This window comes from Phocoena phocoena, chromosome 11 (genome assembly GCF_963924675.1).
Source record: "Phocoena phocoena chromosome 11, mPhoPho1.1, whole genome shotgun sequence".
NCBI lineage: Eukaryota > Metazoa > Chordata > Mammalia > Artiodactyla > Phocoenidae > Phocoena > Phocoena phocoena.
In genome coordinates, this window is record NC_089229.1 from 25,294,294 (window position 1) to 25,307,161 (window position 12,868).

Sequence of the window (12,868 nt, forward strand, 5' to 3'; positions counted from 1 at the left end):
GCCTTCCGGGGCTTCCCTGGTGGCGCAGTGGTTGAGAATCTGCCTGCCAATGCAGGGGACACGGGTTCGAGCCCTGGGTTCGAGCCCTGGTCTGGGAAGACCCCACATGCCACGGAGCAACTAGGCTCGTGAGCCACAAACTACTGAGCCTGCGCGTCTGGAGCCTGTGCTCCGCAACAAGAGAGGCCGCGATAGTGAGGGGCCCGCACACCGTGATGAAGAGTGGCCCCCGCTTGCTGCAACTAGAGAAAGCCCTCGCACAGAAACGAAGACCCAACACAGCCAAAAAGTAAATTAAGGGCTTCCCTGGTGGCGCAGTGGTTGAGAGTCCGCCTGCCGATGCAGGGGACGCGGGTTCGTGCCCCGGTCCGGGAAGATCCCACATGCCGCGGAGCGGCTGGGCCTGTGAGCCATGGCCACTGAGCCTGCGCGTCCGGAGCCTGTGCTCCGCAACAGGAGAGACCACAACAGTGAGAGGCCCGTGTACCACAAAAAAAAAAAAAAAAAAAAAATAAATTAATCAATTAATATTTTAAAAAAAATTAAAATAACAACAACTATGCATTCCTTTAACTCTTGATTTTCTCATTTGGAAATGTGTCAGGATATTATTATAAACTTCCATATTCTAGCTACAAGACTGTACATTGTAATGTTATACTGAAAAGTTGGAAACAACTTAGATGACTAACAGTAGCAGTCTGGCTGAATAAACTATGTCATATCCACACAACGGAATTCTAACCAGGTTTTAAATTATGTAGCAGTGTTTCTCAAAATTTATTGTGCATCAGAATCACTTGGAAGGCTTGTTGAAGCACAGATTTCTGGGCCCCACCTCCAGAATTTTTGATTTGTCAGTCTGGTGTATGGCCCAAGAATTTACATATCTAACAAGTTTCCAGGTTGATACTGATGATATTAGTCTGGGGGCCACACTTTGAGAACTACTGATGTATGTAGAGTTATTTTTAACGATTTGGAAGAATATTCACAAAGTATTGCTAAGTTGAAACAAAGTTGTTTACATTATATTCTGTATTTATACATATAGAAGTTTAGATGGAAAAATATTATCAAGCTGGTATCCCTGGTTGCCTTTAGGATGGACTGAATTGTAGTTTTTTAATGTCTTCTACATTTTGAGTGACAGATTTTTCTGTAATGAGCATAGTATTAATCACTAAAACATAATCAAATTTCTTAGTTAAAAAAATAAGATCATGAAATCCTGGCCAATGGCACTAACAAGCTGGAAGCATCAAAGTGGGCTTGATCCTAATCCCCCTCTGGCTTTTTTTTTTTTTTTTTTTTGCCGTACGTGGGCCTCTCTCTGTTGTGGCCTTTCCCGTTGCGGAGCACAGGCTCCGGACGCGCAGGCTCAGCGGCCATGACTCACGGGCCCAGCCGCTCCGCGGCATGTGGGATCTTCCCGGACCGGGGCAAGAACCCGCATCCCCTGCATCGGCAGGCGGACTCTCAACCACTGCGCCACCAGGGAAGCCCTGGCTTTTTAACTATGTCTTGTTAGGAGTGCATCCTCAGAAGCAATCACAGGCAGAGGAACAGTGATGGGCCCATAGGTACATCCAGTTCCTGATGGGGACAAAAACAGAAGAGGCTGATATTATATGGAGGGCTTCTACACTTTTTCTTCCTTCATTTAAGTAATGCCATACAGGCTTCTTCTGGGGATATTTGAAGAAAAACTGGGTGGGACCCAAAAGGCGACCTGCCAGAAGTTTGAAGCATCTGGATTGGCACACTCTTTGTTTCCTGACACAGGGTAGATCCATTTCCCAGGGTATCAGATTAAGGCGTCTCCTTTCTGGAAAAAAGATTTCATGGTTTAAATTCCCATCCACTTTTGTGTCTGTGGCACTCCGCTGTCTCCTTTCCAGCACGCAGCCTCAGGGGTCACGATGTCCGTTCCCTGCTGATATCAGCGTGCCAACTGTGGTGTCATGCACACCAAGCACAGAGCCGCCATTCAGCTTCCACAGTCTGGGTCCAGGAAGCAAAAGAGCTTCTAAGTTCCTACAGACCTTGACAGATCTTCCTGTAGTCCTGCATGTGCTGAACAATTCTCACGGGGAGGGAGACAGAGGGAACTAGGGTAAATGTCAAGGGTAAATATGTGCCAGGAGCAGAGACAGCAAACAGTTGCCACCAATGTTCAGGAAAAGGATGGGTGGGTGACAGTGTAGTATGCAATAGACTTTTCAGTGGAATACTTATTTAGTTAGCACTGGGTACCTTTTTGCATGTCCTTGCACCACTGTGGTTGATAAATTGGGAGGCAGCCACATCACTGATCTTATTTAGAGCAAGAGTTCTTCACAAATGTCTAACATAATGCCAGTGTTTGGGAGTCATATGGAAAATAAACCCCATGTAAAGCTCACAATGGATTCAATGCTTTTTAAAAAAATTTTTTAATGATTCAAAATATGAAATCATGTTCTGATTTAGGCTGTTGTTAAAAGAAAAAGACATTAATTCTATATTGACTTTCAAATAGGTGACATATTGTTTATTGGAAAATTTTATTCCATACTATGTTGCTTTCTACCACTTTCCATGTGAATAAATGGTGCAGAATATGGTTTAAGATACTTTTAGGTTTGCAAGTTCAAAATTAGCTACATATGCAGATACTGGTTAATAATTCATTATTGGTAACTATTGCTTTAATACAACTTCTTACCTGTCCCCTTCTGGTGCTATGACATGAATTCAGTATGTCAATCTGTTTAGGACCCTGTAAAAGGAAGTTATCTGAAATTCTCACCTATTATTTGAGTGCCAAGAACAATGTTATAGTTAATCAATTCATTTACCAAAAATTTATTGAATACCTATTCTGTGCCAGGCACTGTTCTGGGATACACCAGTGACTCCGCTCAAGAAGTTTACATTCTAGGGACTTCCCTGGTGGTGCAGTGGTTAAAACTGTGCTTCCATTGCAGGGGGCACCGGTTCTATCCGTGGTCTGGAAACTAAAATTCTGCATGCCACGTGGCCAAAAAAAAAAAAAACAAGTTTACATTCTAGACGGGGAAGACAGTAAAACATTAAGCAACTACAACTAAAATGTGCAGGTGGTAATAGCACTAAGAAAAAAAAATAAAGCAGGGCCATTATAAGGACTTTGTATTTTATTCTGAGAGACATGGGAGGTCTTTAGGTGCATGTAGATCTAAGCAAGGACATGGTCCAATTTCTGTTAATAGAGAATCACTCTGGCTGCTGGATGGAGAATTGGCTATAGGAGGCCTAGTGCTGATTATCACCTTCCCTTAAGTTATATTTCATTGAGGACAGTTCTGTACAGAGTAGATTCTTGCCTTTTCATACTTTCTGTGCAAAAGCAATTTATAAAATGAAATTTTTCTATCCAAAGTATTCCTTAAAGAAAAAAAAATTTTTTCTGGAAAGTTACTTTTAGGTACATTCTCTCTAAATGGAAGTTTATCCAAAGCTTACTTTTTAATAATTACTTTACTTTCATACTACAGTCAGCCCTCTGTATCCACAGGCTCCACATCTGCAGATATGGAGGGCCAACTAAGGGACTTGAGCATTCGCAAAATTTGGTATCCAGGGGGGCCTGGAACCGATTCCCCACGGATACCAAGGGACGACCGTTATGTGGTTATCAAAATATTTCTGTTTTTTTGTAAATAGGGTTTTTTTGACATATTTTTAAAAAGTCAAGAGATGCTTAAGAATTTTTCAGAGGAGCTTTGTATTTCTTACTATATAAATCAACAAGATTGATTGAGGTGTTTTTTTTAACTGCATAATGAGGTGTAACAGTGTTGCCCTCCTTATAATAATGCTTCATGTTACATTATATTTATATTCATTGGTTTCCATGGGCAGTGATTTCCCTTTCCACTAACCTCTACTCCTCCAAAGTAACAGGTCCACTAGAGAATTTGCACCACCCCACCCCAAGGCCCACTTTATTGCCCCTGTATAATGTATAGACTCACAGACATGTCCAAAGTCTGTCCCTTCTGAGCCTTCCTCCCTCTGGTTTCCTCCTCAGAACTAAAGCCTTAAGTTGCCTGTGGAGTCTGTCTATAACCTGCACAATAAAAAGTCTCATTACTTAGTTACACCTTGCATTTAACCAAAAGTGCTGTTAACTAACTTGATCAGGTACATTACTCACTGCCTTGGATTCAAGTGACTTCTGACTCATTTTAGAAATCAAATCCACCCTCAAAGGGTTGTATATTTACTTCCAGTAAAAATATTCCAAATATATGCCACAAGTTGCAAGGCAGATCCAGAAAAGGAGAATCAAAAATACCCACAGCGAAAGTGGTCCCAATTAATAAATGATGAGTCTTTGAAAGGGTCATACCTCATTTAGAAATATAAGTGCCTGGATCTTTATTTTGCAGTCACTTCCTAACTGGTCTTCCTGCTTCTATCCTTTACCCTTTATAATCCATTCTCCTCGCAGAAACAAGAGAGAGTTACCTTTTTTAAAAATGCAAATCAGATCACTTCTCTGCCTATTACCTTCCAGTGGCTTCCCACTACAGTTAGGATAACTCCACCACGGCCTGTAAAGGGCTCTCTATTCATGATCTGTCATACGTGGCCTCTGTCCTCCTCTCCACTGCCCCCTTGTCCCCTGAACTCTAGTCACACTGGTCTTGTTCTTCCTTGGATAAGCCAAGCTTGATTCCACTTCAAGGCCTTCAAACTGGCTGTTCCTTCTGCCCAGAATGCTCTTCCCCCGAGATCTTTGTATGGCTACCTTCATCCCAAGAGTCAGATTTCTGCTGATTACTCAATTTATACTTCTTCTGCATCCCAACAGGCAGCACATCTGTTCCTTAGAATAACAGGGCAGCTCTTCCCCAGGGGTGATCAAGGTCTGAAAACCTCTTGTTATCTTATCACTTGCAGATAATAAAAGGTATAAATCAAACCAGGACTACACGGGGCAAATAGTTCAGGGTTTGCACACAGTCCTGTATATGCACAGCATTTTCTTTTTCTTTACAGGTTATTTTCAGAGCTTTGTCACCACCGTATGATGTGGAGAACCCTTACAGTGCCAAAGTGCAGGAGCAGCTAAAGATCACCAACCTCCGTGTGCAGCTGCTAAAACGACAGTCTTGTCCCTGTCAGAGAAACAACCTGAATGCAAAGCCTCAACATTTTACGCACTATGCAATCTATGATTTCATTGTCAAGGGCAGCTGCTTCTGTAATGGCCACGCTGATCAGTGTATACCTGTTGATGGCTTCAGACCTGTCAAGGCCCCTGGAGCATTCCACGTGGTATGTAAAACAAGTCCTCACTTACGAAAAAAAATCATTTGGTAGTCTAAGTTCCCTTAGAGTGCGTCTGTGCTTACATGGTTCTTCTTCTTTCTTCCTCTGCTGATTCACTCCTCTGACTCCATGCCCATCCTATAAAGTGCCTATTAACTTGTTTTTTAATCTTCCATTTTAGAATTATAAATAGTCAAGTATGATAACCAGATTCCTTGGATAACATCCATGCCAGTTTTTAGTACCATGACTTCCAGATATAAATTGTAAGGCGAGCAGTAGGAGAGGTTGGCATAATCATATTTGTGGCATTATCACATAGAAACCAGCTTTGACAGTAAATGGGTGCCATTGTTAAGGAGATTTTTAGAGTGTAAAAAATAAGAACTTCAATTTAATGCCCAGTATCTTTTGCTGGCCAGCCAGTAGAATGAACAGTAATTTTCCTCTGTAAAGAGTAGCCTCTCACCCCAAGGCAGACTTAAATGCTCTCTCCTCTAGGCTCACACTTCTCATTGCGCTTTCCTCTGAACTTTTACTTGTTTGCATCTCCCAGGAGATCACGAACTTCCTGAGGACAGGGACTGTGTGATCTTCATATCCTCAGGACCGAGTGTATTACCTGAGCCAGAAGAAGGTGTTCAGTAGGTGTTTGGTTGAATGATAGCAACATAGGAACAGGGAGATGATGAAAATTACTGTCATTGTCTTCACCTCATCTTCTTCCAAAAAAGATACAGAGTGGCTCAGACAGCAAGTACCTTGTTGGGATGCATCCAGAGCTGTGAATGAGGATTAGGCAAGTAGGAGAGCACTCTAATTCTTTCTTTTTATGTTTTGCTCTGATACTTCTAATCAAACCAAACCAAAAATAAATAAATAAAACTTAAAAGGCCTCAGAATATCCTTACTTCATTACCTAAAGAGTAGACTTACACATTTGTCTTCTTTCTCCCAGCCCTGATATAGGTACAGCCGTGAGGGACCATGAACCAGTTAGCCAGCAGGACAGTCTGTGTTAGCTGGGCTGAGTTGCTGGGGTGCAGAATAGCATTGGGGTAACTGAAATGACTAGGACAGTAGCCAGGAAGTTACAAAAATAGAAACAATGCTGTTACTTCTAGAAGTGAAGCTGGGGCTTCCAAGTTGAAGGGAGTGCAATACTCATTCAACAAACATCTACTAGTTTCTACTCATTAATGGACTTTTGAACCAATATTGTTTCAAATAAAGGATGGAATAATTTGTTATACCTAAGTTAATTGGGTTCAGGTATTATTCAAATAGAAAATAACCTAGATATTCTAGATACATGTCAACCAACTAGACTGAAACAGGAAAATTTGCATGAGGTAAGATGCTAATAAATTTCTGCTATTATATTTAAGTGCATTAGCGAAGGAGAGCCGGCTGGCTGCAATGTTCTGAATGTTTTTGTCCCCACCCCCAAATTTGTATGTTGAGACCCTAATCCCAATGCGATGGTATATGGAGGTGGAGCCTTTGGGAAGTAATTAGGTCATGAGAGGGGAGCCCTCATGAATGGGATCAGTGCTCTTAAAAGAAGAGGCCAGACAGCTAGCTAACTCTGTTTCTGCCATGTGAGGACACAGTGAGAAGTCTGCAGTCTACAACCTGGAAGAATGCTTTTACCAGTACCTGACCATGCTGACACCCTGATCTCAGACTTCTAGCCTCCAAAACTGTGAGAAATACATTTCTGTTATTTATCATCCGCCCAGTCTATGGAACTTTGTTCTAGCAGCCCAAACGGACCATGACACTGGCCTTTTGTTTCCTCAACTATCTTTGTAATCCAAGCCTTATAGGATTATTTCAGGGTAGAGTCCTGAGCAAAAGGACAGATACAAGCTTAGAGGCCCCCAAAACATGGCCCAGGATAGGCCATATCTGATTTGTCTCATGACCTATGAGACAACCTGAATGGCTCTGGTCAACCAAACTAAATTACCAGAGTTCTCAAGAGCCTTATAAAGCATTCATGAGTATGCATTTAAAAGCAATAGTTTTGAGACTTCCCTGGTAGTCCAGTGGTTAAGACTCCACGCTTCCACTGCAGGGGGCATGGTTTCGATCCCTGGTTGGGGAAATAAGATCCTGCATGCCACATGGCCAAAAAAAAAAAAAAAAAGCAGTGGTTTCTTTTTTTAAAGTAAATCCTCTGAATGTAAACTTTCAAAGAGTTAGCAACACTTTCTTAGGCTGAAGAGAAAATTCTGGAAGTTTTTATTATATACTCTGGGTATATGCAAAGAGACTGTCCAGGGTGAGAGCCACTGGGAGTGGGTATCTTGCATTTGCTTCTCACCCAATAGCAGCAATTCCATCATCATCTCCTGTGCCTGGGACAAGCTGGTCAACGTATGGAACCTGGAATACTGCAAACTGAAATCCAACCATATCAGCCCCCCGGGCCACCTGAACACTGTGACTGTCTCTCCAGATGGATCCCTCTGTGCTTCTGAAGGCAAGGGTGGCCAGGTCATGCTGTGGCACCTCAGTAAAAGCAAGCACCTTTATATGCCAGATGGTGGGGACATCATCAATTCCCTGTGCTTCAGCCTCAACCACTGCTGGCTCTGTGCCACCATGGGCCCCAACACCCAGCTCTGGGACTTGGAGGGCAAGGTCATTGTAAATGAACTGAAGCAAGAAGTTATCAGTACCAGCAGCAAAGCAGAGCCACCCAGTACACCTCTCTGACCTGGTCTGCTGATGGCAAAAGTCTTAAAATACAACTGTTCTCTACAATCATCTGTCAGCCTACCAAGGCTTGGACAGTGGTGATGGTAAAACGGATGTCTGGGCTGTGCACCACTTCATTCAAGAGGGCATTAGTGTTTGTCTCTGCCGATCCTATGCCAAGAACATGGGCTTACATGGTGAGTATGTGGGAGCCTTCACTGTGGTCCTACAAAGATGCTGATGAAGCCAAAAGGGTGGAGTCACATTTGAAGATCTCGATCCATCCCATGTATTCTCAATGGAGCCCTGACTGCCTTAACCATTGTGACCAGCCTGGATTTGCAAAAACAACGGTTGCAAGAAGTGAAAGGCATGGCCGACTGTGTCATTAGATTCGGATTCAGCTTGTCTCCAGCCTCAAGAAAGAGGGCTTCTCCCGCAATGGGCAGCACATCGCTAACCAAATTGGCATGTTTTATTTCACAGGGCTAATGCCTGAACAGGCGGAGTGGCTGACCAAGGAATTCTCCATCTGCATGACAAAGGTCAGCCACATCTCTGTGGCAGGGGACACAGACAACTGGGCTACCTTGCTCATGACATCCACCAGGTCACCAAGTGAGTTCCCTGATGAGAGGGAACAGAGACAACCTTCCTGTCTTCAGCCTCTGCAGTTGTGAGATTCACACGGAGGATGAGGGAGGGTGAATCATTTTTTTCAACCACAGTGCTTAACACTCAGCAATGTGTTTCTCAGAAAAGAACATGTAGTGAAATGGGGCAGAAACATCCATGGCTGGTGTCTGGAACTTTGTGGCTCTAAACGAAATCTCCCCCATCCTTATATTTCCAGCTTTTCTGTAAGAATTTACATGTGCAAGGAAGTCAGAGCCCCCCCAAACCTGCCAATCACTCCATTGTAATATTTCAGAAGCTTTAACTGAAGCGCCCTGCAGCCACAGTTCCTCTGTGGATCCAGCATGTGAAATAGCCCCTGTCCAAGGCCTCGTGAGAAGACCTAGCTCTGACATTAATGGTCAGCCTGTTTGTTCTCCAGTGGTTGAGGAGCCTTGTCAACAGACCATATTACAGAAATCGTATTCTGTGAAAACCAGCAAGTCTGCTGCCACTGCCACAAGAAAAAGAAAAGATGCCGTCTCCTGTCTTATATAAGTGAAAAGAAAGAAGGCTCTCCTTTTTAATACTTGCAGGCATTTTTAATGTTCGTCTCTTTTCCCTTATCACTGCTGTTCTTTTCCTTAGAAAGATCTAGAACTAGCCTAGATTTTCATCCTGTTCTACTACTTGATTGACCGTCAACCCCATCCTATCAGGATTTACTTACTTGAAGAATGAAGAACATCATTTACTGCTCATCCCATACCCTCACCTCTCTCAGCAAGAAGTAGTGGAGAGTAGGTAACTGCACTTTATTTCAGCAACCTCTTCAGTGATTATCTCCTGTCGGGATGTTGCCTCTGGCCAGTTGGACCTCATACTTTCATTCAACGTGGTTGTGCAGTCACTCATTTCATATCATGAATAGGCCAATGCAGTGTTGTACCAGACAAGAGAATTCCCTGGGCTTTGGTGTTAATCTTTGTGTGCTGCCAGCTAGGCTTAGGCTTTACCCTTTGGAAAGGTAACCTTCATCTGCTCTAATCATGTAGACTTATTGCAGCTTGGTTTCTCTGCTACACTAAAGTTACTGTAGACCCTGCCCCCCGCCACCCAAATAGATAACTATCAACCTAAAAAGAGGATCTGGATAACCAAGAAAAGGGGATTGAATAGTAAGTGGTTTTTTCCATTTCAAAAGGATATTAGAATGGGAAGTCTCCATCCTAGAAGACCCTATGGGATGGAAACCTCATTTCCTTACTCATCTCAGGCTCCTTTGAAATTGGAAGCCATATCTTCTTAAAATAATACTCATCTTGTGACATCCTACTCCCCAGCTTACGTACTGATTTCAACTTCTGCAACAATGCTGGTAGCCCCCAGTGCTGTAACTACAGTATGTACCAAAACCAGGCAAGACCAAGTCACACGTGGAGCTAGGGCCAGGTAAGGGGTTAGAAACAGGTAAGTGGCCAAGGCCATGATGGCTTGCAGGGATCTGGTTCCAGAAGAATTCCTGCTGTCTCGACTCTCTTTAAAAAAAAAAAAAAAAAAAAAGCCATAAACAATTGGACCAGCAGAGGCTTATGACTGGAAATGTGAATGGTTCTGGTTTCAGATTTTTCCCATCCCTAAGCTTAGGTGCATTTTATTTTCGTGTATATATTTTTTCTGGATTATAAAGAGCTGGTATTAAATTGGGACATAGTTGCCTGGTTTGAATGTGATATTCTTATCCCTATGATTGCTTAGCTGAGCAAATTGCACATTAAAAGCATAGTCTTTTGCTTTATTAAGAGCATGGTCATAAGGTCAATTGTCCTCCCATATTTGTGTATCTGTGGACACCATTCATTATACATATGCAGCTGTAAATAACCAGATTCATAAACTGTGCCTGCAGAACAGAAAGTAGCCTCTTAAGAGAGCATTCTTTTACTAGTCAGCTTGTCATAGGTATGTGTGTATAAATCTGACTTTCTTTAGCACAGTTTTTCTTTATATCAGTCATTCTCAACGTGTGGTCTCTGCACCAGCAGCAGCAGGATTACCTGAGAACTTGTTATAATTGCAAATATATATCCAGTCCTACTGAATCAGAAATTCTAAAAATGGGGCTCAGGAATCTGTGTTTAACAAGCCCTCAGGTGATTCCAGTGCTTGCTAAAGTTTGAGAGCTGCTGCTTTATAGGCGATGCCAAATCCCCTGCAGCCAATGTTGTGAGGATGAGTAATTAGTTAATGAAATCTGGTTTTACGGGCTAGAATTTTTGATGGCTGATGACAGAGAACTAGGGAAGTTAATGGAAATGATACTTAGTCTGTTTCTTAAGCTATATAAGATTTTAGGGCCATTTTCCCTCTTTGGAAGAGGGGGGTAGGAAAAGGCATGAAGTGGGGTACCAGTTCGCAGCCTCATTTACCTTTAAACACTCCTCCTGTGTCTTTTAAAGTAGTACCACCTTTTCCATGTTTCCCCTTCTTCCCAATCCATTCCATTTAGCCTTCACCAGTTCAGTTTTTCCTTATCTGTTCATGTCACTGGAAGGCAGAACAGCACAGTGTTTAAGACCCTAGCATTGGAGTCAAATAGATCTGGATTTGACTCCCCACAGCATTTACTAAATTAATGTCTCACTGAACCTCAGTTCCCTAAGAAAATGAGAACAATGTCTACCTTATATAGTTATTGTGAGGCTTAAAAATATGATAGCCAGTGCCTGGCGTATGGTAGCCTCTATCTACATTGCTGTTGTTATCTTATATTATCTCAGCCTTTTCTACCACATTTCTCACAGACACTTTCTCCCCAGTAGCGACAGGAATAAATCATAGTGTATGTGCTTTTTGACATGTTTACAAGGCTAGAGTTTTTGTGTCAAGGAAAACTGTACTTTGATTCCAGCCTGCTGGGATCCCAGAAATTATGTGAAGAGAAGATCTTAAGCTTTTTCTCCTTGCAGCTGGGGAGAACTGATGTGGTTCTCTTTTTCCCAGCAGCTGGTGATTGTACAGCTGTTGGATGATGGATGGTAATAAAAAGGAACATGGAACGTCTCATTGTTTTACTAAAATATCGTTCATTGGATAACAAGAGGCCATAGAATGCCGTGGAGAATTGTTTAAATGCCTTGAGTTACACTAAGGTTAAAGTGGATTTTTCTTTTGTAACCAGAAACTCATTTATAAAAGAGTGTCAACATTTTGACTAATGTGTTCTAAATCTAAAAGAAAACATTAAAACCTATGGAACCATAATGTGGGTTTTGAGGAAAATATTACTTAGCCTACCTAGCTGTGTAAGGCAAGTTTCAGAATCATTCACATAGTTTCATTACAAAAATTTTCCTCATCTGAATCTGAATACATTTATTCATGTATTTATATTTGCACATCTTATATGTCATGTTTTATAAATTCAGGACAGATTTAAGACCATAGTTTTCTTTTTAAAAATTCTTTATTGTACTGTGAATAAGCCAAATGGACAATAATAATTAGAAAGCTCTTGGCTCTTCAAGGTATTAAGGAAAAGAGCAGAGGGTTTAAAAATAATCAGTAAAGTTATTAAATGAGAATATTAAATCAGAATTTTAAAATATTTTCATAGAGCAAACATGCATGTATATTTGGAAATGAACATCTATAAATTAGTGTCAGGTCTTCTCAGCAGAGAAAAAATAATTATCATGGATTATAAATACTGCTGATAATAGTTACAACTTTTTAAATGCTTATAGTGTGCCAGGTCTCGTGCTGTCATGTTACAAATGTTATTGAATTTAATCTTCACAACAACTGCATGAAGTATCATCATCACTTTCTTTCATAGATGAGGAACTGAGGCCTGAGGCTTGGGAATGCTAACTGATTTCCCAAAAGTTAATAAAAAGTAGAGCTCAGGTTAAATTCACCACCCATTCTCTTTTTGTTGTTGTGCTGCTAAAAACTTAATCTGTACTTGATATTATGCCAAGAACAGAGTAAAAAAGAGGGGAGAAAGCACAGGAGGGCAAGTGTGGTAGGGGAGGGTTTAAGCGATTGATTATCATCACGGATCATGGAATCTACACTGAGCAAAGGGAATTCCCTGGTGGTCCAGTGGTTAGCTTTCACTGCCGAGGGCATGGGTCTGTGTGGCCCAGCCAAAAAATAAATAAATAGTAAACTGAGCAAAGAGGGAAGTGAGGACACAAGAGAGCAAACACTAGTCCCACAACCAAAGTTTCCTTGTTTTATA

The 12,868-nt window shown here is 41.8% G+C and overlaps 2 protein-coding genes across 4 annotated transcripts in view; both read left to right on the top strand.

The window, feature by feature from the left end:
- The window catches only part of NTN4 (netrin 4), a 107,316-nt gene that overhangs the window by 34,222 nt on the left and 60,226 nt on the right, over positions 1-12,868 (top strand). For all 3 annotated transcript variants that reach the window (XM_065886937.1, XM_065886936.1, XM_065886938.1), the window contains exon 3: positions 5,029-5,307. In XM_065886937.1, the coding sequence (XP_065743009.1) occupies positions 5,029-5,307 (279 nt within the window). The remainder of the gene's footprint in view (positions 1-5,028; positions 5,308-12,868) is intronic.
- On the top strand, positions 5,732-8,399 carry LOC136130660 (small ribosomal subunit protein RACK1-like). The gene is given in 4 exon segments (XM_065887213.1): positions 5,732-5,738; positions 5,858-5,945; positions 7,524-8,011; positions 8,014-8,399. Coding segments are annotated over 4 exon segments (969 nt in total).